Genomic DNA, 25,000 nt, shown 5'->3' with positions numbered 1-25,000 from the left:
GAAAAATCATTTCAAATGCTAGTATTAAAGTTATTACAATTTTATAAAAGATTGGTTGAATCTTACATTTGTACATTTGGTCCCACCCCGTCTGGACTATTTGCTTACATCCTTTTTAAAAGTATAATGAAAAATGAAAATTCTCTCAGCAGTTCCTAACCCTCATGCCATCGCAGACAGAAGAATATCTCCACTCTGTAGGTGCATACAATGCAAGTGAATGGTGACTAGAACCGAAAGGACATAAAGGCAGCATAAAAGTAATCCAGTGGTTAAAGCCATGTGCTCAGAAGTGATATGATTGGTGTGGGTGAGAAACAGATCAATATTGAAGTCTACTTTTAACTGTAAATCTACACTTTCACTTTTACATTCAGCCACCTTCTGGTTGGGGCTGGTTAAAGGTGGAGATTTAGAGTAAAAAAGGACTTCAGTATTCATCTGTTTCCCCACCAACACCTCAATATAGTGAGGTAACATAGAGGTAATATAGAACTCAATATATTGTTTGTTTTATTCTCATATCATTGAACAAACCTGCAGTTTTTCATTGAGTTCGTCAATGTGACCAGTTCTCACAGTACGTGTTCTTGCATTCTGTCTGCGCTATTTTTAATTGTTGCTCTATATAAGCTATATACATAATTGCGCCCCTGGCAATGACAACGTACACCGTAAACCCTAAAACAACTGTTAAAAGCATAAAATTAAAGGGGTCATGACATGTCTTTATTACTATTTTAATATGCTCAGTTGAAGTAAAGTTTTTTGCATTTGTAAAACACGAGGTGCGTCCCACACCGCACACTTCTGCACTAGTTTACACCATTTTGAAGTGTAACTAGTGCGAGCAGTGCTGGGTAAGTAAGTTTAAAAAAGTAATTCATTACTAACTACTATTTACATCTTCTACAGTGTAATTAGATTACTGTACACATTACTCTGATATGTAATTGCATTACTTATTACTAATTACATTAAACTGTTCTTGTAATTCTTTCAAATAAATGATATAAAAATCTAATGAATTATTCATGAGCTAGCTGGAGAATTTAAAGGGGCGGCGTTAAATTGGAAAACATATATTTTTACATTAGACTTTATTGTTTTATTTAGGATTGTTCCGTATTGTTAAAAAACTTTGTGTGTTCTATTTGGGATGATACTACACTTTGCATCAGGGCTGGACTGTTAATCTGGCATACCGGGCATTTTCCCGGTGGGCCGACGCACTCTGGGGCCGTTCAGGGGTGGACTGGCCATTGGGAGAACCGAGCAGGCCAGTGGGTCGACCGCGAAATGGGCTGAATGGGCCACGATAAGCTAAAATGAGCCGCCGTATTATGCAGAACAGACTAACAGCGCCGTGATATGCAGAAAAGGACAGCAAATTTTCTGGTCCCTTTTGGGCCAGTTGCCGGGCCGATTTGTCTTCCCAGTCCAGCCCTGCTTTGCATAGTACATTTTGTAAGTGCATAGTGTATAGTGTGTCATTTGGGACACAGCCATGATCATTTTCCTCCCTCATTTTGACCCTCTGTCAGAAACGCTCAATTTTGGTGCTACTTCTCCTTTAAGACTTGACAGTAAACGCCCTCTTTTATGATTGGCTCGCTGCTCTTGACTGACCTGCTCACCGGTACTGGGCGGGGCTACAGAAGTGATAAGGTAAAGTAGGTGTTGATGTGTTATGGTAGTCAGATGCTAATGTCTACCATACTGTGACATCACAATGTAGAGGAAGTAGAGAACAAGTCGTTTTGGCAGCTTGGTTTCAACAAATGCTCTTTTCACGGTGAGGAGGACGTTTTGAGCTCTGAAACTTACAGGATGTTTTTATAGTGCAATGACCTCTTATATGTCAAAATATCACGGAAAATTGCATTCCTGAGGTCATGACCATTTTAAACAACTTTACAGCTGAAATAATGCACAAGATTTAACAAAAGAATTCATGTAAGTGCTTTCATAAAATTAGAAGCTTCCCATTTCTGCCTTTAAACCCCATTGGCCCCATTCACTTCTATTGTAAATGCCTCCTCACTGTAACCTCCATTTTTCCTATTTTAAAGAAAAGGAGGGAGGAGTCTAAATACATTTTTGTGGAAATCAATATTATGCCACAAATGCTTTCGTTTGAGCTTAACTTGTTTTGAACCCGGAATATTCTTTTAAAGTGACCCCATAAAGCTTTACACCAGACTGTGAGTCACTCTCACACCAGTTTCAAAGGCTCATCCCACGCAAGCGTCCAATTTATGAGTGTGTGTGAGTGTGTGTGAGTGTGTGTGAGTGTGTGTGTGTGTGTGTGTGTGTGAGAGAGAAAGTGCAGAGTGGCATGTAAAAGGGTAATTCAGGAAGCTGACATATCACTTGTGAATTAATTCAGTTTTGTCTTTTTTTTAAATACAAATGTGTGTGTGTGTGTGTGTGTGTGTGTGTGTGTGTGTGTGTGTGTGTTCTGCTCATTTTTTACTATGAATGCTTCACTATTTTGAGGTTAGCTTGACTACTGTATGGGTGTATTCTTGGATGTGAGGACTCAATTACACACTTCAGCCACTGATTACTCGTCATTACGCCTTTCAAAGAGATTGCAAGGGGTTGCCATAGTAACCTGACCCTAAAAGCCATTAAACAATTACTCTTGTACTTTCTAAGAAGCATTTGGGAAGCTTTCCAGCATCTGAGCATCGTTTATAAAAATGCACTACACTGTACGCGCTGTAGTTTAACAAGCGTGATGCCGTTACAAACATTCCACCACAGGCTGCCGGGTCTTTCCATATCTTTGGAAGAACAACCAGGGACTCGAAAGAAAAGGGAATACTTGTTAATACTAGTCTGTGTCAGTACCAACATATTTTCTGTGGTAAAGTATTGTTTTTATTTGTAGTTTTGAGTAATTATGATCATATTTAAATTATAGCGGGGCACGTTGTCACACTATATGAGCTAACCAGCCATTAAATAGCATATTATGGGCTTTTCAGCAGAATGTAAACAGTAAAAATGATGGTAACACTTTACAATAAGGTTCCATTTGTTAACATTACAGTAATATCAACAATCCTTTTACAGCATGTATTAATCATGGTTAATGCTAATTTCAATTAAAACAATTTTCAACCAGAAATCAGTATGACTCCAGTGGTTTAATCCATGTCTTCTTAAGCAATATGATAGGTATGGGTGAGAAACAGATCAACATATAAGTCCTATTTTACTATAAATCTCCACCTTTGACCAGCCCCAACCAGTAGGTGGCGATATGCAAGAATGTGAATCGCTAAAAAGCAAAAGAAGAAAAATATGGAAATGAAAGTGAAAGTGAATGTAGAGATTTATAGTCAAATAGGACATAAATATTGATCTTTTTCTCACCCACACCTATCATATCGCTTCTGAAGACATGGATTAAACCACTGACGTCTTATGGATTACTTTTATGCTGCCTTTATGTGCTTTTTGAAGATAAACATTTCTGGCTACCATTCACTGAAATATTCTTCTGTTCTGCAGAAGTAAGAAAGTCATACACACCCGGGATGGCATGAGGGTGAGTAAATGATGAGAGTTTTCCTTGCTGGGTGAACTACTCTTTAATGTGAGAAACAGAGGTTATAAATTACATCTTTGAGTGTGTATATGTGAAAGCCAGAGATATAGAGAGATTTATGAGAAAGGCTATCAGTGCTGTGGTAAACATCACAGGAAGCTCGAGTGGTTTTGCCCTTTTAATGGTCGTTAATCCTGCGCGCAGTTGTCGGGCACATTAATCCTGAGCGAAGCCCAAAGCCACTTTGGCTAAAAAGCTCCATCCTGTAAACCGGCTACCGCTTTATCCACTCGTGTCCACACGTATGATGCTGGGTTAGGCTAGGAGAAGTGTTTAAAACGTGAGGAATCGATCAGCGATGGCACACGACTCACTCTGCTGCGGTTGGCATGAACAAAAAAAGTGGATTCATCGAAGTGGTACTCTCTTCTTTCCCGATCGCCACATGATGGGATGCTTCAGCAACATTATGTTGACCTGAAATAAACCCCTGAGAAAGACCTTGCTGGGGAGGTGGGTCAATGAACACTGCAAAAAAACAAACAAACAGGTATTTCATATATTTATGCATAAGTAAGTTGTTTCAATATAAATACAAAATACGGTGAAACTTTATTTTACAGGTTAAATATGTAAATAAGCCTCCGAATGGGGCTGTAAAATTGTTAAAATCATAATTTTAACCGTTGTTTAAATGTTTTAGGGTTTGTTATGTCATCATAACACACACAAACCAGTTATATTGCCTCTCAGACTCATCTATTGCAGGTGCAGATCATAGATGAGACCAAAAAATTAGGTGACAATTACAGAGGGACTCTCTCTCTCTCTCTCTCTCTCTCTCTCTCTCTCTCTCTCTCTCTCTCTCTGTTTGTCTCAAAACATTTACAGGAGGAATAGACTCACATTGTGTGGTTTTCATTTGGGTCTCTCTCAGAGTAATAGCATCAGTTTAGCTAAAGACGAGCATACTGTAAATATTCTGAGTCTGAATTATGTTTTTGAGGTTATCAATATAATCGCCACAAGCTCTGTCAATTGCACATAAAGGTGCGCTCAGTATTTTTACACTATGTCGTCTTGGAAACATAGTGGTGCGGATGCATCATCATTCGAACACAATAGTTTTTAGTTACCGACGCCATTGTCGAAATTCACTTCAAAGTCAGCCAGGATTCATTTAATCACTAAGTGAAAGTGTCCATTGACAGGGCGGTTACTGAGACTGAGCCAGTAGTATTCAGCTGGTCATGTGATCTCAACATGGCAGCCCCCATGAAGGGACCCTCTCCATAGAAAAAAACAGCTTATATAAGGTAACTGATATAACCGGGGTCTCACTTGAGTGGTAATTATTGAATACATATGTTTCAAAACTGGGAGTTAAACTTATTAAATAAGGAAACATGTATCTTTAATTTAACTGATTGATCACGACATTTTCCTTCAAAAGTGCCACAAGGTGGAGGTCTTCTCTAGGAATGTAGGTGGGGATTGTTGCTCTCTTCAGTGGGGTACAGCAGGGGTTAGAAATCGCCCCCCTCACATTTTAAAACATATGCAATGGCTACCACTCATGATGAAACAGATTGGAAATTGGAACTGTTCTCGGTAAATTGCATTGTACTCTCCAATGGGACACCCCACACGGGACGTTACCTGCGCTCTGCGCCACTCAAACCTGGTGAGATTCATTCACAACAACAGAAAAGCGTCCAAAAACTCCGCGCTGTGCCCTTCTAAAGGCGCGCGCATGGTTGGCCGGTCACTTTCCCATTAACATCTCACTTTAAAAAGGCAATATGAAGAGAATAACCAGTGAAAATAATCAGAACATCAGAGCGCACGCATGCATGTGCCACGGCGGGTTGGATGCAGCCATTCTTGGGGTTCACGGGTGGGAGGGGGAGTGAGTCGCGGACTGGCGCCGGGACGTGTGTGCACGATCACGCATCGGCAGTGTTAGCGCGCGACAAGAAGTCGCCACTACACTAGAGCTGTGGCTCTCCGGTGTCAGCATCTGCTCCGCCGTTTACCGAGCTAGACCGACCCAAAATCTCCGAGACTACACCTGTGGGAGGCACGCGCCATCCGTGACCTTAGTGAATTGTGGCGCGGGGATCTAGCAGGTAAGAAGGACCATCACCTGGACATCAACACTGATAACCTGTGCATGGCTAGCACACTCACTCCGCGTGAGTTTGTGTTGTTCTGGGATGAGGATGGAGAGTTCTTAGCTCACGCTGCAGATTATCGACCACTAAAGACTCGACTTCGAGAGCAAGAGTATCTTCTTGGGAATTTGGTATATGCAATGCCATATGTACGTATTGCATTGCATTGTGAAATATGCAATGCCAAATTACTTATTGGGGAATGCTATATTTGCAATTGCACATGCACAATATGCAGTGCATTGCAATGATATGCAATGTTATATGACTTATTTGAAATTGTACAATTGCTGTGCAGTGTGCAATGACTGTCGGAAGATCTCTTTGCATTAGATGGAGGGGGTAAAGGAGGTTGTTTATTAGATGCAATGGGGCACATGTGGCACTGCAGTGTCGCGCGGAGGCGAGCTGATGCGTTTCAGCACCGCGGACAGCGGAAATCTCCAGCTCGCTCTGCCGTTCTCCCGTATATCAATGGCAAGGTCGTTCACTCGCATCCCTCCCGTTTGATTTCCGTTTATCTTTGAGGGTTTGAGTGGGCTCTCTGCCCTTTCAGGCTGTCATTTAGATTCATATTTAGCGAAGTGCTCATTAAACACCAGCTTGATTTTCAATATGCGTTTCGTGTTTGCCTGATATTGGCAAGGTATTTGTGAGTTGCAGTTTGTTTCCCTCCTTTTGTTTCCATTATGCATGGTTCACCATGATGCATTAGTTATTTTGCCCTCCATTCAGCTCTTGCCACTATCTTTCATTCGAAAGAGCTTTTTCATTTTCATCATGACAGAGTCACACACAGCTGTCTCTGTAATGACCCCACAGAACACAATTTAACAAGTATCCGGGCTCCAATCTATGGTTTGGCATTTAAAACAGCTAAATAATGGAACGTATTTACAGTATGCTGGTCTTTAGCTAAACTGATGCTATTACTCTGAGAGAGACCCAATTGAAAACCACACAATGTGAGTCTATTCCTCCTGTAAATGTTTTGAGACAAACAGAGAGAGAGAGAGAGAGAGAGAGTCCCTCTGTAATTGTCATCTCATTTTTTGGTCTCATCTATGATCTGCACCTGCAATAGATGAGTCTGAGAGGCAATATAACTGGTTTGTGTGTGTGTGTGTGTGTTTGTGTTGGGGGCGTTAAAACCTCTTTAGTTCAATCTTGAACCTCTGTTGACTGCCTTGTAACAACGTTGTCACATCAATCGCACGTTCTGACCTAGTGCACACTCAAACAGGACAGCGATTCTTCACTAAACCCGTCATTTTCAACTGGTTTGCTTCAGAACGCAGATTTTAGTAGCAAGCCAACACGGTACTAAAATTGTGTGTAAACGTAAACAAAACTGTCCTTACAATCAAACGTTGATATGTATTAATATAACAGTTTTCGATGATAAAGACATTTTTAACGCAACCTGTCCATTTTGTCATATGCCTAATTTGGTTAACATCTACCAAGTTAGTTTGCGGTAAATGTTAGTGCAGTGTAGTTCTAGCGGGAAGACTAGCAGCTGTACATCATCGCACCATTAGCTGGGTAATCCCTAGCCAATCATATGTAAGCCATTGCTTTATAAGTCTGCTCACAATCTATCACATTGCTGTTTCAGTGTGCTAACACGGCAACCTCCTCCACCCCACCACCACCAGTCGAGTCCCATCCCGCACGGACTTGCAAAGCGAATTTTAGGATTCATCACGTGTGTTTAACCACAATATTTTTCATTATACTTATAAATATATTAGTTATACTACCATATCAATATTTCAGATCCCCAAACCCAAACCGAAACTTAACCAAGTATCAACAATATAAAACATGTAACTAGCTGGTAAATTGCACCACAATAATTGCATTTACATTTATGCATTTGGCAGATGCTTTTATCCAAAGCGACTTACAGTGCACTTATTACAGGGACAATCCCCCCGGAGCAACCTGGAGCTAAGTGCCTTGCTCAAGGACACAATGGTGGTGGCGGCTGTGGGGATCGAACCAGTGACCTGCTGATTACCAGCTTACCAGTTATGTGCTTAGACCACTACACCACCACCACTCAATTGCATTTACATTACACTATAAACAAATTTACAGAATGCCCACCTCCTCCACCCCCACTACAACACTGTTTTAGGGCTCAACACTTCCCAGATTTAAAGTGTATGTGTGTATGTAATAACATTGCTTTGTCCGTCTTCTCTCTCATTCAAGGTTATGAGGCCTCTCATCTCATGCCATCCCCAGCCAGATGTTGCCATGGCAACGACCCAGCATCCTTCTCAGGGTCATCGCAGAAGCTCACGGACAAATGGCAGAACCGTTCAAAGCTGTAGCATTCCAGAATTTCTCCTATGTGTAGTCAGATATGACAAGTTTGGAAAAAGAGACAGAAGAACCGCTGATGCTGAGCATCATTGACTTCATCAGCTCGAAGCTACTGGAACAGGAACTTCGTGCTATCGTCATTGGCACTGTGATTGTTACTTTGGTACACATGTGAGTTAACGTGAATATCGGTATAGGAAGAAAGACAAGCGAGACAAAGCTACTTTTTCCTCTTCTTTACTCCAGAATGACCACCTTGTTCCCCATCAGTCTCGTCGTGCTGCTATGGCGACTGACGTCTCTGGTGACGGTGGCCCAATCCAATGAGCGGCGCGTTGTGGCCCATATCCCCGGCGACATCATCATCGGCGCTCTCTTTTCAGTGCACCATCAGCCTCCGGCCGACAAAGTGCACGAGCGAAAATGTGGGGCTGTTCGGGAGCAGTATGGCATCCAGCGCGTCGAGGCCATGATGCATACTCTGGACCGAATCAACGCCGACCCAAAAATCCTCCCCAACGTCACGCTCGGCTGCGAGATACGAGACTCTTGCTGGCATTCCGCTGTCGCTCTGGAGCAGAGCATCGAATTTATACGGGACTCGCTTGTTGCCGCCGATGAGAGCGAGGAGGCTGGAGGTGGGGGCGGAACCAAATGTGCGGACCCAGGAGCCACACCCATGAAAGGGAAGAAGCCAATCGTTGGGCTGATTGGTCCAGGCTCGAGCTCAGTGGCCATTCAAGTGCAGAATCTGCTGCAGCTGTTTAATATTCCACAGATCGCATATTCCGCCACCAGCATGGACCTCAGTGATAAATCACTTTATAAATACTTCATGAGGGTTGTGCCATCAGATGCCCAACAGGCCAGAGCAATGGTGGACATAGTGAAGAGGTACAACTGGACCTACGTATCTGCCATCCACACCGAGGGTGAGTACGACACGTTATTATACCATAGTTTTAGCAAAATGGTGAAAAGAACACTAGATGCGCTACAACAACAATTTTTATTCACTTTCACACAAATCACCAGTAAAACGGCAGATAATCAGTTCATAAACACTTTTCACCCTGTTCTTTACACAATGATATCTTATGACATCTAAACACTTTTACTATTACGCTATTACACTCATTTTAACATTTGCATTATTTAACCAACTAAACAGCAAAAAAAGAAACGTCCCTTTTTCAGGACTCTGTATTTTACATTTCAATTTTTTAAAAATCCAAATACCTGCATACAGATGGCAGGCAATTAAGGTCTAAAGAGACCTTTCTACTGACTCTGAAAAACACCAAAAGAAAGATGCCCAGGGTCCCTGCTCATCTGCGTGTACGTGCCTTAGGGATGCTGCATGGAGGCATGAGGACTGCAGATGTGGCCAGGGCAATACGTTGAAATGTCCGTACTGTGAGATGCCTAAGACAGCACTACAGGGAGACAGGAAGGACAGCTGATCGTCCTCACAGTGGCAGACCACGTGTAACAACACCTGCACAGGATCGGTACATCTGAATATCACACCTGCGGGACAAGTACAGGATGGCAACAACAACTGCCCAAGTTACACCAGGAACACACAATCCCTCCATCAGTGCTCAGACTGTCTGCAATATGCTGAGAGAGGCTGGACTGTAGGGCTGTTGTTAAGCAGGTCATTACTAGACATCACCGGTAACAGCGTCGCCTCTGGGCACAAACCAACATTCCCTGGACCAGACAGGACTGGCAAAAAGTGCTCTTCACTGTCAAGTCATGGTTTTGTCTCACCAGGGGTGATGGTCTGACTCACGTTTATCGTCGAAGGAATGAGCGTTACACCGAGGCTTGTACTCTGGAGCGGGATCGATTTGGAGGTGGAGGGTCCGTCGTGGTCTGGGACGGTGTGACACAGCATCATCTGACTGAGCTTGTTGTCATAGCAGGCAATCTCAACGCTGTGCGTTACAGAGAAGACATCCTCCTCCCTCCAGCATGACAACGCCACCAGCCATACTGCTCGTTCTGTGCGTGATTTCTGCAAGACAGGAATGTCAGTGTTCTGCCATGGCCAGCGAAGGGCCCGGCTCTCAATCCTATTGAGCACGTCTGGGACCTGTTGGATCAGAGGGTGAGGGCCACTCCCCCCAGAAATGTCTGGGAAACTGCAAGTGCCTTAGTGGAGAGTGGGGTAACATCTCACAGCAAGATCTGGCAAATCTGGTGCAGTCCATGAGGAGGAGATGCACTGCAGCACTTAATGCAGCTGGTGGCCACACCAGATACTGACTGATTTTCAGGGACACATTATTCCATTTCTGTTAGTCACATGTCTGTGAAACTAGAGCGTTGCATTTGCAATGTGATGGACCATGGTACGAGTCCTGATAAGGACGCAAATCAACATGTGAGCCAAAAGTGTCATAGAAGCACCACAAAATGACATGGTTGTACTTTTTATCTCACATTTGCTTTTTCTGACACTATCGGTTAGATTTAAGGGTTTAAGGTCAGGAGGTCGGTTTTGCTGATTGAAAACTCAATAGAGCATTAACTTAAAAACGTAAAAATGTAACTCACTTTTAGCACCACACAGTGGACATTTCACCTCAGAACTGCCGCGATTTGTGTAAGGAACCACGTAATATAATTTTGCAAACATATTGCCACAATATTTAGCTTTAACTACATGCTGTCATTTAAACGTCCAGTCAGTAAGTGATTGATTTGAGTTCAGTGACAGCTCTGATGGTGATGAAACAGACACACATATGAACACATGACAGCTTAGAGGTGTGATGGGCATGGTGTCTGTTTCATAAGTGTCATATAAATTCTGTCAGTGTGGACTCTTTTGGCATCAGATGGGAATTGTGTGTTAAGATGCATGCAAAGTGTGTGTGTGGTCATGTGTATAAAGGGCAAAAGGAAAATAAATAAAGAAGCCGTAGAAAAACTAGCCTAGTGGGAATTTAAAACATCTCTTTCAATCTTTTTCACATTACGGACGGTGTGTATGTTCGATCCCTCTGCTACAAGGTTATTGCATTTTTTCCCTTTAGGTTTTTTAAATTAAATTTTCTAGGGCTGTCAATCAGTTAACATTTTTAATCAAATCAATTAGCTACATTATATGCCAGTTATTTAATCTAAATATTTGCAGATGTATCTATGTGCTGAGAAAGGCCCTTCAATAAAAATAATTTAATATATAATAATTAAATAATCATCAATAGAATTATTTAAATAATAATAAATATAATATAAATATAATTATTCAGATAATTAACATGCATTACATTATTGTGGCAGACGAGTTAAGAATTGATAAGACTAAACAAAGTCAATATATTGTTTATTTCTATATTATTGAACAGAAGCCTACCATTAGCTACAGTCCACAGCAAACTTTTTTTGCAATTGAATTTGTCAATCTGTCCGATGTACTTTTCTAAGGATGCGTCAATGTAAACGTGCATCAGACGGACGGATTTGGAGCATCTCACGTTGGTTGCGTCACATCCTAAACAAAGTGTTTTAGGTCGCTGTGTCAAGTTAAATGTCAAGTTAAATGTCTTGAGATCCATGCATTCGGGTTTGCGCTACATCCAGCTGTGTTTTAGCACAAGAAAGCGTCCTTATCTTGTGTTGTCGCTAGTGTTGTCTATACAGCTGGAGTTACACTTACTGCCCCCTGCTGAAAATGGTTGGTACTTCAAGCTTGAATTGCTTCGATGGTATTATATTCTTTATTACAGACAGGCAACATAATTCATTGTGTAACACTTTCCTTTTTTTAATATACAGTAATTAATAGCACAGAATTAACATGTTTTATCGACAGCTCTACTATTGTCACATTTACTTTTACTCAAATTAACTTGCACTGCACCGCATGTTATAAACTCAGCAATAAAAGAAACGTCCCTTTTTCAGGACACTGTATTTTAAAGATAATTTTGTAAAAATCCAAATAACTTTACAGATCTTTATTGTAAAGGGTTTAAACAATGTTTTCCACACTAAAGAGAGCTTTCTACTGACTCTGAAAAACCCTCCATCAGTGCTCACTCATATGGCATGATGTATTTACTACCCCCCACTCCACTCGCTCGCCTTTCATCACGCTCTATTCCACGACTAACACCCCTGCCCCCCACTACACATCTGATCTTGAAGACTTGAGAGCAGGGGTTTTTGAGACCAAGCATTGTGGGTCCGATCAGGTGCAGACTGTCCATCTGGAGAACCGAGCGGTCGTTCGCGAAACGTGCCAAATGGGCCGCAATAAGCTAAAATTAGCTGCTGCGTTATGCAGAACGGACCACAAAACAGCACTGCGATCTACAGAAAAGGACAGCAAAACATTTTTTTTAAAGTATCTCAAAGGAAATGGCGATCATTTACAAGACATGTACATGCTGATTATAGCTTACTGATTAACCCCCCCCCCCCCAAAAAAAATGGTCTTGATCGCCCCTGCTCGAGAGGATTTTGGATGTGTGTGTTTAGACGCTGGTGGTTCTCGGTGTAAGCTCTTTTACTGTCTCATCACCAAAGCTGGGGAACTGGAATGTGTCCCAGACTTAATTAAAGGTGCAATATGTGATACATTTACTGTACTTAAGCATCAAATTATAATATGTTATCAGAGATTTAGGGATCATGCTAAGTTGAAATACTGGCTGCTCCGAAAGCAATGCTACAGCCAGTATATTCTACTTTCAAATGTCCGTTCCGGGACGTAATTTCTGTTTGTGTTTTGGCCTGTGTGATCCCGCCCACTGCCCGTTTCCCAATAGTATTTCGACACACTGGGTTGCTAGATTTAAAACAAGTTAGCGGGAAAACACAGCACGCTGCAGCCATGGAAGCTAACAATAGCTAACATTGATAGAGTTTTAAAAAATCCACATGAGCTGGTTTATAATTTGCAAACAACAAAAGCATTGCAAATGTATACATTAGCTGATAAACTCACAGTGTAAGGCTCATCGATTGCCATTGTCAGTATACTCATTCCTGCTGCGTGCCCTCAACCTGTGTGAGCTTTGAGTCTGGGGTGGAGGAGACAACTCTCTCCAATATTTTGAATTTGGACTGCAGTACCCATTTTAAACACTTGATGTCAATGTTATATATTGCTCCTTTAACACACACACACACACACACACACATACATACATACCCTTACATAGCTGTTAATGAACAGAGAAACGAAAACAAAGGTCAGTCAGAGGAGACTTCAGTACAGACTGTGTATGTATCTCGTGCAGTGTAACCTTCACTTAAGTATAATGTTCCTGTCTCTTTGTCTTTCTGTCTGTGTCTTCCTGTGTGTTTCATACTATCCCTGCCCCTCTCTCTGTCTCTTGTCTCTTCTCAGTAATAAGCAGTTATGGAGAGAATGATTGAAGAGTTGAAGAGAGATTAGTTGAACTGAATTGGGTAGAAGCAGGCAGAAGAGGTACGAGAGAGAGCAAGCTGAGAAACAGAGAGAGAAGGAGGGAGCTAAACAGAGGGATTAGGAGAAGAATATCAGAGAAGTGCAGAACAAACGAAAAGGGAAGCACAATAAATCCAGTTTGATACAAATCATGGTAGTGACTTTCCATTGACGTCTATTGTTTATACTGAGCTAATGATATTTTCTATCCCTTTGAAAATGTGTATGTTTCCATAAAACTATATTTAGCATGTTCATTAAGCCCTTTTCCTCAAAGGATGGTGAGCTGCTCCAAACAATGTAGGGATTTCTGGTTTTACTATCCTTATGGGGACATTTATGGCACAATCTGACCCAAAAACTCCTTGCTTATGAGCTTGCTTATTAATATGCATCTCTTTGTTTCTCAGACTTTAGGGTGAATGAGAATAGCTTGAATAATTATTAATGGCAAATGGTATGTTCTCCATGGCAACCTCTCGACCTTCTTTCAGACTCTCTGTCCTTTTCATTTGACTTGTAAACTCTGAGCTGCGTGGGTGGATGGAGAGAGGGACAGACAGGAAGGAAAGTGAGTTTTTGGGAGATGCGTTCACGTCTCTTCTATCAGCCGGTGTGTTGATGAGCGCAGGAACACAACTGCCTTAACGAGGCACAGATTGAGGTCTTAACAAGCCAGAGGAACCTTTACGAGTCTCGCAAGCCTTTCACACAGTCGTACATACTGTAATAGACTCCGGACAGGGTACAATAGATCAGTCTTGACTCCAGAACATACAGTTCTACCTCATTTAGGTGGACAAGTTTCAAAGACCCCATGAAATCAAAATCCAACTATATAAAAACTTTATCTATATGCTACTATAAAAGTTGTAACTTTTATACAAGATTAACTTATATACGCTTCTAAAATATAGCTATTTACTGTGAAAACTGACCAAAAATACTATTTTTGTCCAATCAAATTGTCTCTACTATAGCCTAGTTTCCATGCACCTTTCGCGCTATTTTGCAATCGACAAAGTAAAAATGCGGAAATCGTTTTTTTGACATTTTGAAGGCGGCTTCTGCCCGTTTCCATTCAAATGGCCTTTTATCGATATAAATGGTGTGCGTGATGACGTCATGCCTAAAAAAACACTTAGTCGCATACGTTTTGTTTTAGTGCAAAACAAATCTGCCCTTAAGCTGTTTCCATTCAGAAATGTGTGTTTATCACTAATTCTCCTCCCAGATGTCTCTAATTTTTTTACCCTCTAAAATGGGGATATTATTGAGACAATTCATTAGAATTAGTCAGCTTACCGTCATTTTAATTAACAAATAAAAGCAATCAGAAGAGGAAGAATTGTAATCAAAAGTGAGATGTTGCCCTTCTGATAGATAGGATTGTAATATTGGTCCTGATGTTGCGCCTATCGCAGGTTTGCACCGGTTCCGACCCGAAAGCGGATCGTCATGGCCCTGTTCAAGCTGGCCACCTGCTGGCAAAAGTAGTGGCGGGAAACTTTCTGTATGTGATCCGAGGTAAAGAAGGTTAGATTTAAAGTATTAAAGTGTATATAAATGTTAAAAAGTTTAAAAGCTGAAAAAGTGAACTCAGGATTGGACAAATAGTTCTGATAGTCTTGCAGAACATTCTGAGAACGTCATTCATCCGACTGCTTTCGTCTACAGAACAGGGTAAAGCCAATTTAAGTTTGTGTAAAGAAAAGACATATATACAGTAGGTCTAAAAATATATATATTTTTAGTTTGGTAATTACATTTTTTTTTATTTAATGATTTTTTTATTTGGTAATAATATTTTTTATTTAATACTTTTTTCATTTGGTAATGTATTTTATGTAATACAGATAATTTTGTAATTAATGTTTTTTATTTAATGCTTCTTTATTTGGTAATTTATTGTATTTAATACAGAGAATTTTGTAATAATTTTTTTTATTTAATGCTTTTTTATTTGGTAATTTATTTTATTTAATACAGAACATTTTGTAATTAATTTTTTTAATGTAATGTTTTTTTTATTTGGTAATTTATTTTAAGTATTACAGAGAATTTTGTAATAATTATTTTTTTTTAATTTAATGCTTTTTTTATTTGGTAATTTATTTTAAGTAATACAGAGAATTTTGTAATTCATTTTTTTGATTTAATGCTTTTTGTATTTGGTCATTTATTTTATTTAATACAGAAAATTTTGAAAAGTAAAACTAAACAATAATTTAATAGAATTGGGCTGTAAATTTTCCACAAAAAACCAAAAGAAAAAAAAAACCAAACATCTTATTTAAAACATCTTCATGCACAGAAATGACATGTTTTATGTAATGCGGGCTAATTCCGTGACTGCCGTCTATTATTTTGAATGGTGTGGAAAAGCAACTTTAATAAATAAACGGATGGATTAAATTAATCACAAACACGGCCATTCATTTGTTCAATGTGCACGAGATATTTGTGTTGGCACTCCTGGAAGTGTCACGTTGGCAGATCGACTCTATATACTGTAAAGATCAATCCATAATCACGTCCAACAAACTGGCTTTCAATACTGTCCTCATGATTAACACAGGCTAACGATTGGGGCAAACTCTGTCATGTGACAATACATTTTTGCGTTAATGCCAATTTTCTCAACAAAAAGTGTTTCCAAACCAGTTTTTCACAACATTTGATGTATCAACATAGAGTTTATGCACTTGAGTTAAACGAAAAAAAATGATGTCATGTTGACATTTGTGACATTTTAGCAATTATGTGGGTTTCCAAAGTGACTTACAGTGCACTTATTACAGGGACAATCCCTCCGGAGCAACCTGGAGTTAAGTGCCTTGCTCAAGGACACAATGGTGGTGGCTGTGGGGATCAAACCAGTGACCTTCTGATGACCAGTTCAGTGCTTTAGCCCACTATGCCACCACCACCACTCCGGTCTCATCACAACTGATATGTCTTATTATTGTTTCAATAGGAAAAACATTATGTCAACACAGGAAACAAAACTGTGCACATCAAACAATTTACAGGGTTTTAATTAATTAATGAATAAATTTTTTTATGTGAAGGTAATTTGCTTGAATTGTCTTGATTTTTGAGAATTTTAATGAGAATCATCATTGAGACATACAGTATGCAATGACAAAAATGGGACATTCCATGTCAAATCAACCAATTTTCCGAAACTTCCCCAGCTAATTTTGTTTTTAGAGTTTTTCCTGAAGAAAGATAAAGACTAGCTTCATGCTATGTGACCCAACATTTGGTTTTCAGCCATTCAAATTTGACAATTTAGGCATGGAGCCACATTGAGAGCCCCATACTCTGGGATTTAACCATATAGTGTAGATCCTTAAATATGAAGGTTCAGAGGGTTCAGAAAGGAAAGTTTGTTTAGAACGAGAATCTAAAATGATATTAAGATATCTTTAATACTTCTGGAGATAAATGTATTCAAATGAGCTTTTTCCACATTTTGGAATCACAGCATTGGCATGGAATGCAACAAGCAGGGACGGATTACCGATCGGCCCAATGGGGCCCTTGACTACCAGGGGGCCCTTGATTGCCCAGGGGGTGCCCGGGGCATTAAGGCTGTGTGATCCAGTTTGGTGACCCCCCCCCCTCAGATACATTACGATAAAAAGGATTTTGGGGAAATGTGCGTAACTGTTTTTAAATGTAATGTCACAATGAAATAACTTCTAAAAATAAGCTTCATTGTCTTTACGCCAAATATATTTTCTCATGGTTTTCCTTTTGATTTTGAGGTTAAACGTGACCTGGAAATGTTTTTGTCATAGAGATGGTCTTATTTGAGAGACTGTGCCTGTGGGCTGCATTTCTCAGTGTGTGTTTGTGTGTGAGTTTTATATCAAGGAGTGGAGACATTGAAATTCATCTCTACAGGGTCATAGATCTGCTCCCTTGTGATTTTAACAATAGGCATTTCTGTTTCTGCAAACGGAGGGTGGATTCATTCAAGTTTTAAAGGAAAAAACACCCTTTCAATTGTAAATGTGGCTTGTGTGTAGATTTTGTTTTCCATGCAGCATGCACTTCCTGTTTAATGAACAGGGAGGCGAGAGCTGGAATCCACCGTCTGTGATGTGTAATGTGAATCTCTCCATGTGCTGTTTTGGGTTTAGCTGTAGACTGAGCACATCCATGTAGTGCAATGTTTCCAATCGGTAGCACACGTGCCCCAAGAGGTACTTAAGCAGGTTCCAGGAGGTATGTGAGAATGTGGATTTTGCTTTGTTTAACCTATAAAAAAAAAAATTGCATGTCTTAAAATAAAAATATTAGACTTTAGGCATCAGCCGCTACATTAAAATCACCTGCCTAATATTGTGTAGGTCCCACTCGTGCCACCAAAACAGTGCCAACCCACATCTCAGAATAGTATAGAGATGCTAATCTTCTCAGCACAATTGTACAGAGTGGTTATCTGAGTTACCGTAGACTTTATCAGTTCGAACCAGTCTGGCCATTCTCTGTTGACCTCTCTCATCAACAAGGCGTTTCCATCCACAGAACGGCCGCTCACTGGATGTTTTTTGTTTTTGGCACCATTTTTGGTAAATTCTAGAGACTGTTGTGTGTGAAAATCCCAGAAATACTCAAACCAGCCCATGTGGCACCAACAATCATCCATGTGATTATCTAATCAGCTGTGCAATGAATAAAATCATCCAGATGCGGGTCAGGAGCGTCAGTTAATGTTCACATCAGCCATCAGAATGGGGAAAAAAATGTGATCTCATCTCTTGCATTTAATATTCCAGGCTGAACACAAGTTAAGCTCAATCGACAGAATTTGTTGCATAGTGTAGATTACCACTAAAGTCATTTTGACTCCTCCCTCCTTTTCTGTACAGTGAGGCACTTACAATGGGAGTCAATGGGGCCAATTTTTAGAAGGTTTAAAGGCAGAAATGTGAAGCTTATAATTTAATAAAAGCACTTACATTAACTCTTCTGGTAAAACTAGTTTTTTTACTTGAGCTTCATCGTTTTTACTGGAGACTGCTAAATTTAAGGCTTTGCATCATTTGATCATAATTGAATGAAATGCTTCTCATATGATCGGCTTACAGACGTCTCTTTTAAATAAAATTCATTTTACCGGCCACTTTATGTCATGGTTATAGTGGCAGGCAATTTGTCAATCAAGCACCATCTACAAAGAGCCTAATTTACATAGAAAGGATGCGTTTTTGCATAGAAAGGAATTATTTAATTTAAATACTCAAGACACAGCACAATTTGAGTGCTGATTGCACCTGCTAAAATACATTGTGGCTGGTAAGTGAATAAGAAGCAGGTTTTTGTGCTGAAATACCATGCAAAAAAGTGGTGCATCTGTTTAATTAACCTGTACCCTTAGTGTTAAACTTCAGCCGCTTATGCCACATCATTTCAACTATGAACATTAATGAAACCTCACTGTAACATAGTTCAATGGAACGGAGCAGGCGAGAACCGGCTTGACAAAATAAATGATAGTTTCATTATAAACGTAACCAAAATGACAAACACACACACAGGTGTCGGGCAGCTGCACGTAACTCTCTATCTGTCACACTGCCGTCTTCTTGTTGAGGAGAGGTTTGCTTTTACTTGTCTAAATGATCAGATTTGTGATTTTTGCCTGGTGGATAATAAAACATGCTATAAATCCCATAGAGTTACAATGAAAGACGGGCCCGAGTCATGTCTATAGAATAGAATATCATACATACTTGGTGGTGGACTCTTTTGACTTGTGCCTGTAAACCCTAGCAAAGCCCTAGCAACCACCCTGAACATCCTAGCAACAACCCTGAACATCCTAGCAACAACTCTGAACATCCTAGCAACCACCATGAACATCCTAGCAACCACTCTGAACATCCTAGCAACCACCCTGAACATCCTAGCAACCACTCTGAACATCCTAGCAACCACTCTGAACATCCTAGCAACCACTCTGAACATCCTAGCAACAACCCTGAACATCCTTACAACAACTCTGAACATCCTAGCAACCACCATGAACATCCTAGCAACCACCCTGAACATCCTAGCAACCACTCTGAACATCCTAGCAACCACCCTGAACATCCTAGCAACCACCCTGAACATCCTAGCAACCACTCTGAACATCCTAGCAACCACCATGAACATCCTAGCAACCACTCTGAACATCTTAGCAACCACCCTGAAAATCCTAGCAACCACCCTGAACATCCTAGCAACCACCCTGAACATCCTCGCAACCACCCTGAAAATCCTAGCAACAACCCTGAACATTCTAGCAACCACCCTGAACATCCTAGCAACCACACTGAACATCCTAGCAACCACTCTGAACATCCTAGCAACCACCCTGAACATCCTAGCAACCACCCTGAACATCCTAGCAACCACCCTGAAAATCCTAGCAACCACCCTGAACATCCTAGCAACCACTCTGTACATCCTAGCAACCACCCTGAACATCCTAGCAACCACTTAGAACACCTTAGAAAATATTAGATTTCAGCGGCAATTTTTGTCCTTTAATCACACACTGATTAAAGATAAAATTGTTGATTTTATTTGTTCATCTACGGGGATTAATTTGGCAACTTTTCACCAGCATGTTATAGTTTGTGCGGCCTGTGCGGGAATTCCTGCATTATGAAGACCAAACATTCAGGAACGTTTTACACTGTGCAATACAATCCCGCAGCAAATTCAGAACCTGTTCAAAAAAATATATAACAATATAACTTTATAACATAAATAACTAGTATGTGCGTTACTTTGAAGGTTATAACTATGATAATAATACTCTTCAATTGCCTGGTCCAGTTCTTAATGGCAAAACTGGCCCGACCAAGCAGTGAAGATGAATGAATTGAAGCTGCTACAGCGAGCAGCCCCCTCTGTTGGTCAAAATCAACAGCACACGGTGTGATTTGCTGTTTGGGCTTTCTTGCCATGTAATATTTCACTATGAATGCTGTCTTTAACGCTCAGTAGAAACGGGGACATTTCCAGGGACTGCTCCAGCCGGGGACAGGTCACCAAAAACGGGGACGTCTGGTCACCCTACACTAACCATCTCGAAACCTCACAAGATCACAAAACTGTGTTTTAAAGCATGGCATATCACACCCCAATCCACTGTAGGCTGTTTACTGTCATCCTAACCCTACTAATGCACTGTGGCGTTTACAGAAACATCTATTCTGATCTCTCTCACCATATAATGGCTTCATGACTCACCACGCTGGGGTTGAGACTGATCCTTCCTCTAGCCAACTCTAATTTAAACCATGAGTAATTTCCATCATGAGATCTTTTGAGGCTAGTGCTAAAAGGTGGCGGGTCACACATTTGTTTTTCAGGGCTTATGGAAAAGAACAGCAAACACCTTTTACTCTAAAAGATGAGTTTAAAGCTGTACCATTTAAAGTCATTTTTTTTTATGTTAAAAGATTGACATCCCAGCTCAATTTGCAGAGGCAACTAGTATAGGTAACACTGTTTCTCTGTGGCTTTATCAAAACATTGGTCAACCTTAGCTTGACCAGTGGTGTGGCTATTTGGCAGGACTGGCAGATATTACAAGTTGACTTAAGGGGTGAAAAATGCTACAAAATCTGTGATATGACACAGTTTTTACACTTTACATTTCCACAAAACTGCACTTTGCAATGACACACTTTTAGTGCTTCTTAAGCGTTGCATACTTGTGTCAGTGCTGAAATGTGACCGTATAGTCTCGCTCGTTAATTACAGAATGAAATGTATAGTTTTGCCATTATGTGATGCAGTAGGCAACAATCTATTATTTTACACAATCACCACTTTTATCATCAAATGTACGTTTAATTGCAATTTAGTGTTGTTTACCAAAATTGCCCCACCCTGAACATCCTAGCAACAACTCTGAACATCCTAGCAACCACCCTGAACATCCTAGCAACCACCCTGAACATCCTAGCAACAACTCTGAACATCCTAGCAACCACCCTGAACATCCTAGCAACCACCCTGAACATCCTAGCAACCACTCTGAACATCCTAGCAACCACCCTGAACATCCTAGCAACCACTCTGAACATCCTAGCAACCACCCTGAAAATCCTAGCAACCACCCTGAACATTCTAGCAACCACCCTGAACATCCTAGCAACCACTCTGAACATCCTAGCAACCACCCTGAAAATCCTAGCAACCACACTGAACATCCTAGCAACCACTCTGAACATCCTAGCAACCACCCTGAACATCCTAGCAACCACTCTGAACATCCTAGCAACCACCCTGAACATCCTAGCAACCACTCTGAACATCCTAGAAACCACCCTGAACATCCTAGCAACCGCCCTGAACATCCTAGCAACCACCCTGAACATCCTAGCAACCACTCTGAACATCCTAGCAACCACCCTGAACATCCTAGCAACCACCCTGAACATCCTAGCAACCACCCTGAACATCCTAGCAACCGCCCTGAACATCCTAGCAACCACCCTGAACATCCTAGCAACCACCCTCTGAACATCCTAGCAACCACCCAGAAAATCCTAGCAACCACCCTGAACATCCTAGCAACCACCCTGAACATCCTAGCAACCACTTAGAACACCTTAGAAAATATTAGATTTCAGCGGCAATTTTTGTCCTTTAATCAAATTCATCTGTGGGTCAAGGTGCAAGCGCAGAGTCAGTGTAGAATATAAATACATTTATTTATTTGTTTATTTATTTTTTCTGCATTAATACATTTCACAACATGCCTACCCTTTTTATCCCTCTATCGGGATATTCTCTCCTCAATGCCAACAGTCCATTTTCACACACACAAAAAAGCATGGCTATTTAATATGTATAAACCTTACTTTATCCTAACAAATAAAACTTAACATTTATACAGATTTTTTAACTGCTTAGTTTCTATACATAACACATGTACAATTATAGAAATATATCTATATATATATAGATACAATATTCCCAGTTTACATGCTGTGGTGGGGTGAGCAAGAGACAGACACAGTGGGTGCAGCATCAGGCCTTGGATAGGTGTTTATTGGAAATAATAATAAACAGAAAACATATAAAGTGTCCAAAATAAAGGGGGATCTGGCGCCCTCCCGGTAAATGGGCTATGTGAAGGATGGGGAGTCTCCAAAGGAATGATCCAGGACGTGGGCGTGGTCTGGCGTCTGTGGTCTGTGGCCTTCCCAAGGACCAGGACTTAAATATTGATCTGTTTTGAACCCACACCTATCATATCACTTCTGAAGAGTCGTGTGGATTACGTTTATGCTGCCTTTATGTGCTTTTTAGAGCTTCAAAGTTTTGGGCCTACAGTGCATTCTGCAGAGAAAAGAAAGTCATGCACATCTGGAATGGCATGTGGTTGAGTAAATAATGTGAGGATTTAAATTTTTGGGTGAACTGTTATTTTACAAATAGGCTTCATTTTGTAAAATGCAATGTTTCTTTTGATTATGGAGAAGAATTGGACCAGGACATTTTGACAGGTGTCATGTGAATCACCCTTCTGACTTACATTTATAGCAATCAGAATGTCATCATTTATTGTCTCTGCAGAGCTTTTCCCTAGAGAGAAGTAGATTCTTCCATAAAAGAATTTAAAGCAGAACATTTGGGTCCTTCCAGGCATTGCAGTGAAGCTTAGATTGAAACGTCATGTCTTGATTTAAATACACTCTTGGTTTTGTACTAGAAACGATGGAGTCTTCACACCTGACTATTGATGTCAGCAGTTTTGCGGGTGGCAGCGAGTTATTCAACCACTTAATAGGACAGAAAGACATTTAAAGCAAACATTTAGAGAGAATCGGCCCATAGATGCCCAGGCTCTGAGCTCATCCGAAAACATCACCAAGAAAAAAACAATAAGAGAAGGAACAGTGAGGGAAGTTCACTAGAATATTTATGCAAAAATGCACTCCTGGTTGTGCTATATTGGAACAAAAGTGCAATAAATGTAGTCCAGATGACTTGTATGTTGTATTAACTAGTCTCCTGAAGCCAGGGCTGGATTGGGAAGAGAAATCGTCCCGGGATTTTACATAGCAACTGGCCCAAAAGTTGAAGTTGTTCGCTGTCCTTTTCTGCATATCGCGGTGCCGTTTTGTGGTCCGTTCTGCATAACGTGGCGGCTCATTTGAGCTTATCGCGGCCCGTTTTGTGGCCGATTCTCCCGATGGCCAGTCCTCCCCTGATCGGCCCCAAAGTGCGTCGGCCCACCGGGAAAATGCCCGGTATGCCAGATTACCCGTCCAGCGCTGCCTGAAGCCATACAACAGCTTTTGGTGCAGAACAGAGCAAACCGTTGCATGAACATTCATCACGCTAGGTTTGATGTCAGGGATGCTAAAAGTCATTGGAAGTAGTTGCATATGTCATAACCATACATATTGAGGGCAAGGGGGAATATTTTCAGGGAATAATGACCTTAAATTTGTTGTGTTCCTCAGACAAAGCTATCGGATGTCTTCAGAAGACTTGGAATATAGCACATGAGTTGTATCTATGATTGATGGTGTTGTTTTTGGAGCTGGATGACATCAAGAACCTGGGACATACAGCTAGATTTCTCCCTTTGTGGTTATACAGGTTTGGCATGACATGAGGGTAAATAAATGAAAATGATTATTTTATTATGAAGTCATTTAACTGATTCCCACACACAAGGTGTAACAGTTCGGGAAAGGAGGATGAGGGAACCGAAGTAACAAACAATAAAACCTTTAATCAATCAGAACATCAAACTGAAAACACAGCAACAGAAACACACACAGAGCGGCTGCATGTGTCTCTATCTCTCCCTCTCTGGCATCCCCGGCCCTTCCCTTATCTCCCTCCTCCATTAGGCAACTCAGCGCTGGGCGTGTTTCCTCATGGACCGGCCACGCCCTCCTCCTCGTCACATTCCTCCACCACCTGATTCAGACCGGGGCACCATCCGGGCTAGCTTGCCCACCCCATCTTTGGAGGGGAGATGCTGCCCGTCTGGCCATTCCGGCACCCGATGGTCCTCTCCGCCTCCTGTGAATCTGAGAGAGATGAGAGGAGGAGGAGCGATAAAGAGCAAGCAGGAGAGAGAGAAAGAGAGGCTCCTCTTCAACATGCCGCCCGCCCGGTCCTCAGCCGCTCCTCCGTTCCCTGTCGGACGGCAGCGGCGAGTTCTCCCAAACAGTGTGCCCTTCCTCCTTTCCCTGGTGTCATGCCAAAATAAAATGCACAGCTGAAATTGTGAGTTCTTCAGAAAGCTTGTTGTTTGGGTTCGAGTGAATCTGTTTTGACTCATTCCGCAGAACAGTAGAACGGCAGAGTGGTCTCTTCGGATTATTGAAAATACGGCCGTCTCCGGTAGCATTGACCTGAGCTGCAGTATACACCATTTAGAGTGGTCTGGAGATCTGCCCAGTCTCTCTTGCTCTGCCTGTCTGTCTCTCTCTCTCTCTCTTTTATGTCTTTGAACCGCCA

At 41.1% G+C, this 25,000-nt stretch overlaps 1 protein-coding gene across 2 annotated transcripts in view; it reads left to right on the top strand.

Annotated features, from left to right (window-relative positions):
* The first annotated feature begins 8,521 nt into the window (after positions 1-8,521).
* LOC127631880 (metabotropic glutamate receptor 5-like) overlaps positions 8,522-25,000 on the top strand; it is a 52,617-nt gene continuing 36,138 nt past the window's right edge. For both annotated transcript variants that reach the window (XM_052110273.1, XM_052110272.1), the window contains exon 1: positions 8,522-8,999. In XM_052110273.1, coding sequence (XP_051966233.1) covers positions 8,537-8,999 — 463 coding nt within the window. In that variant the 5' untranslated portion in view covers positions 8,522-8,536. The remainder of the gene's footprint in view (positions 9,000-25,000) is intronic.

Source organism: Xyrauchen texanus, chromosome 38, assembly GCF_025860055.1.
Source record: "Xyrauchen texanus isolate HMW12.3.18 chromosome 38, RBS_HiC_50CHRs, whole genome shotgun sequence".
Classification (NCBI taxonomy): domain Eukaryota; kingdom Metazoa; phylum Chordata; class Actinopteri; order Cypriniformes; family Catostomidae; genus Xyrauchen; species Xyrauchen texanus.
The sequence above is the reverse complement of the archived record's forward strand: the minus strand, read 5'-3'. Positions and strand labels throughout refer to the sequence as shown.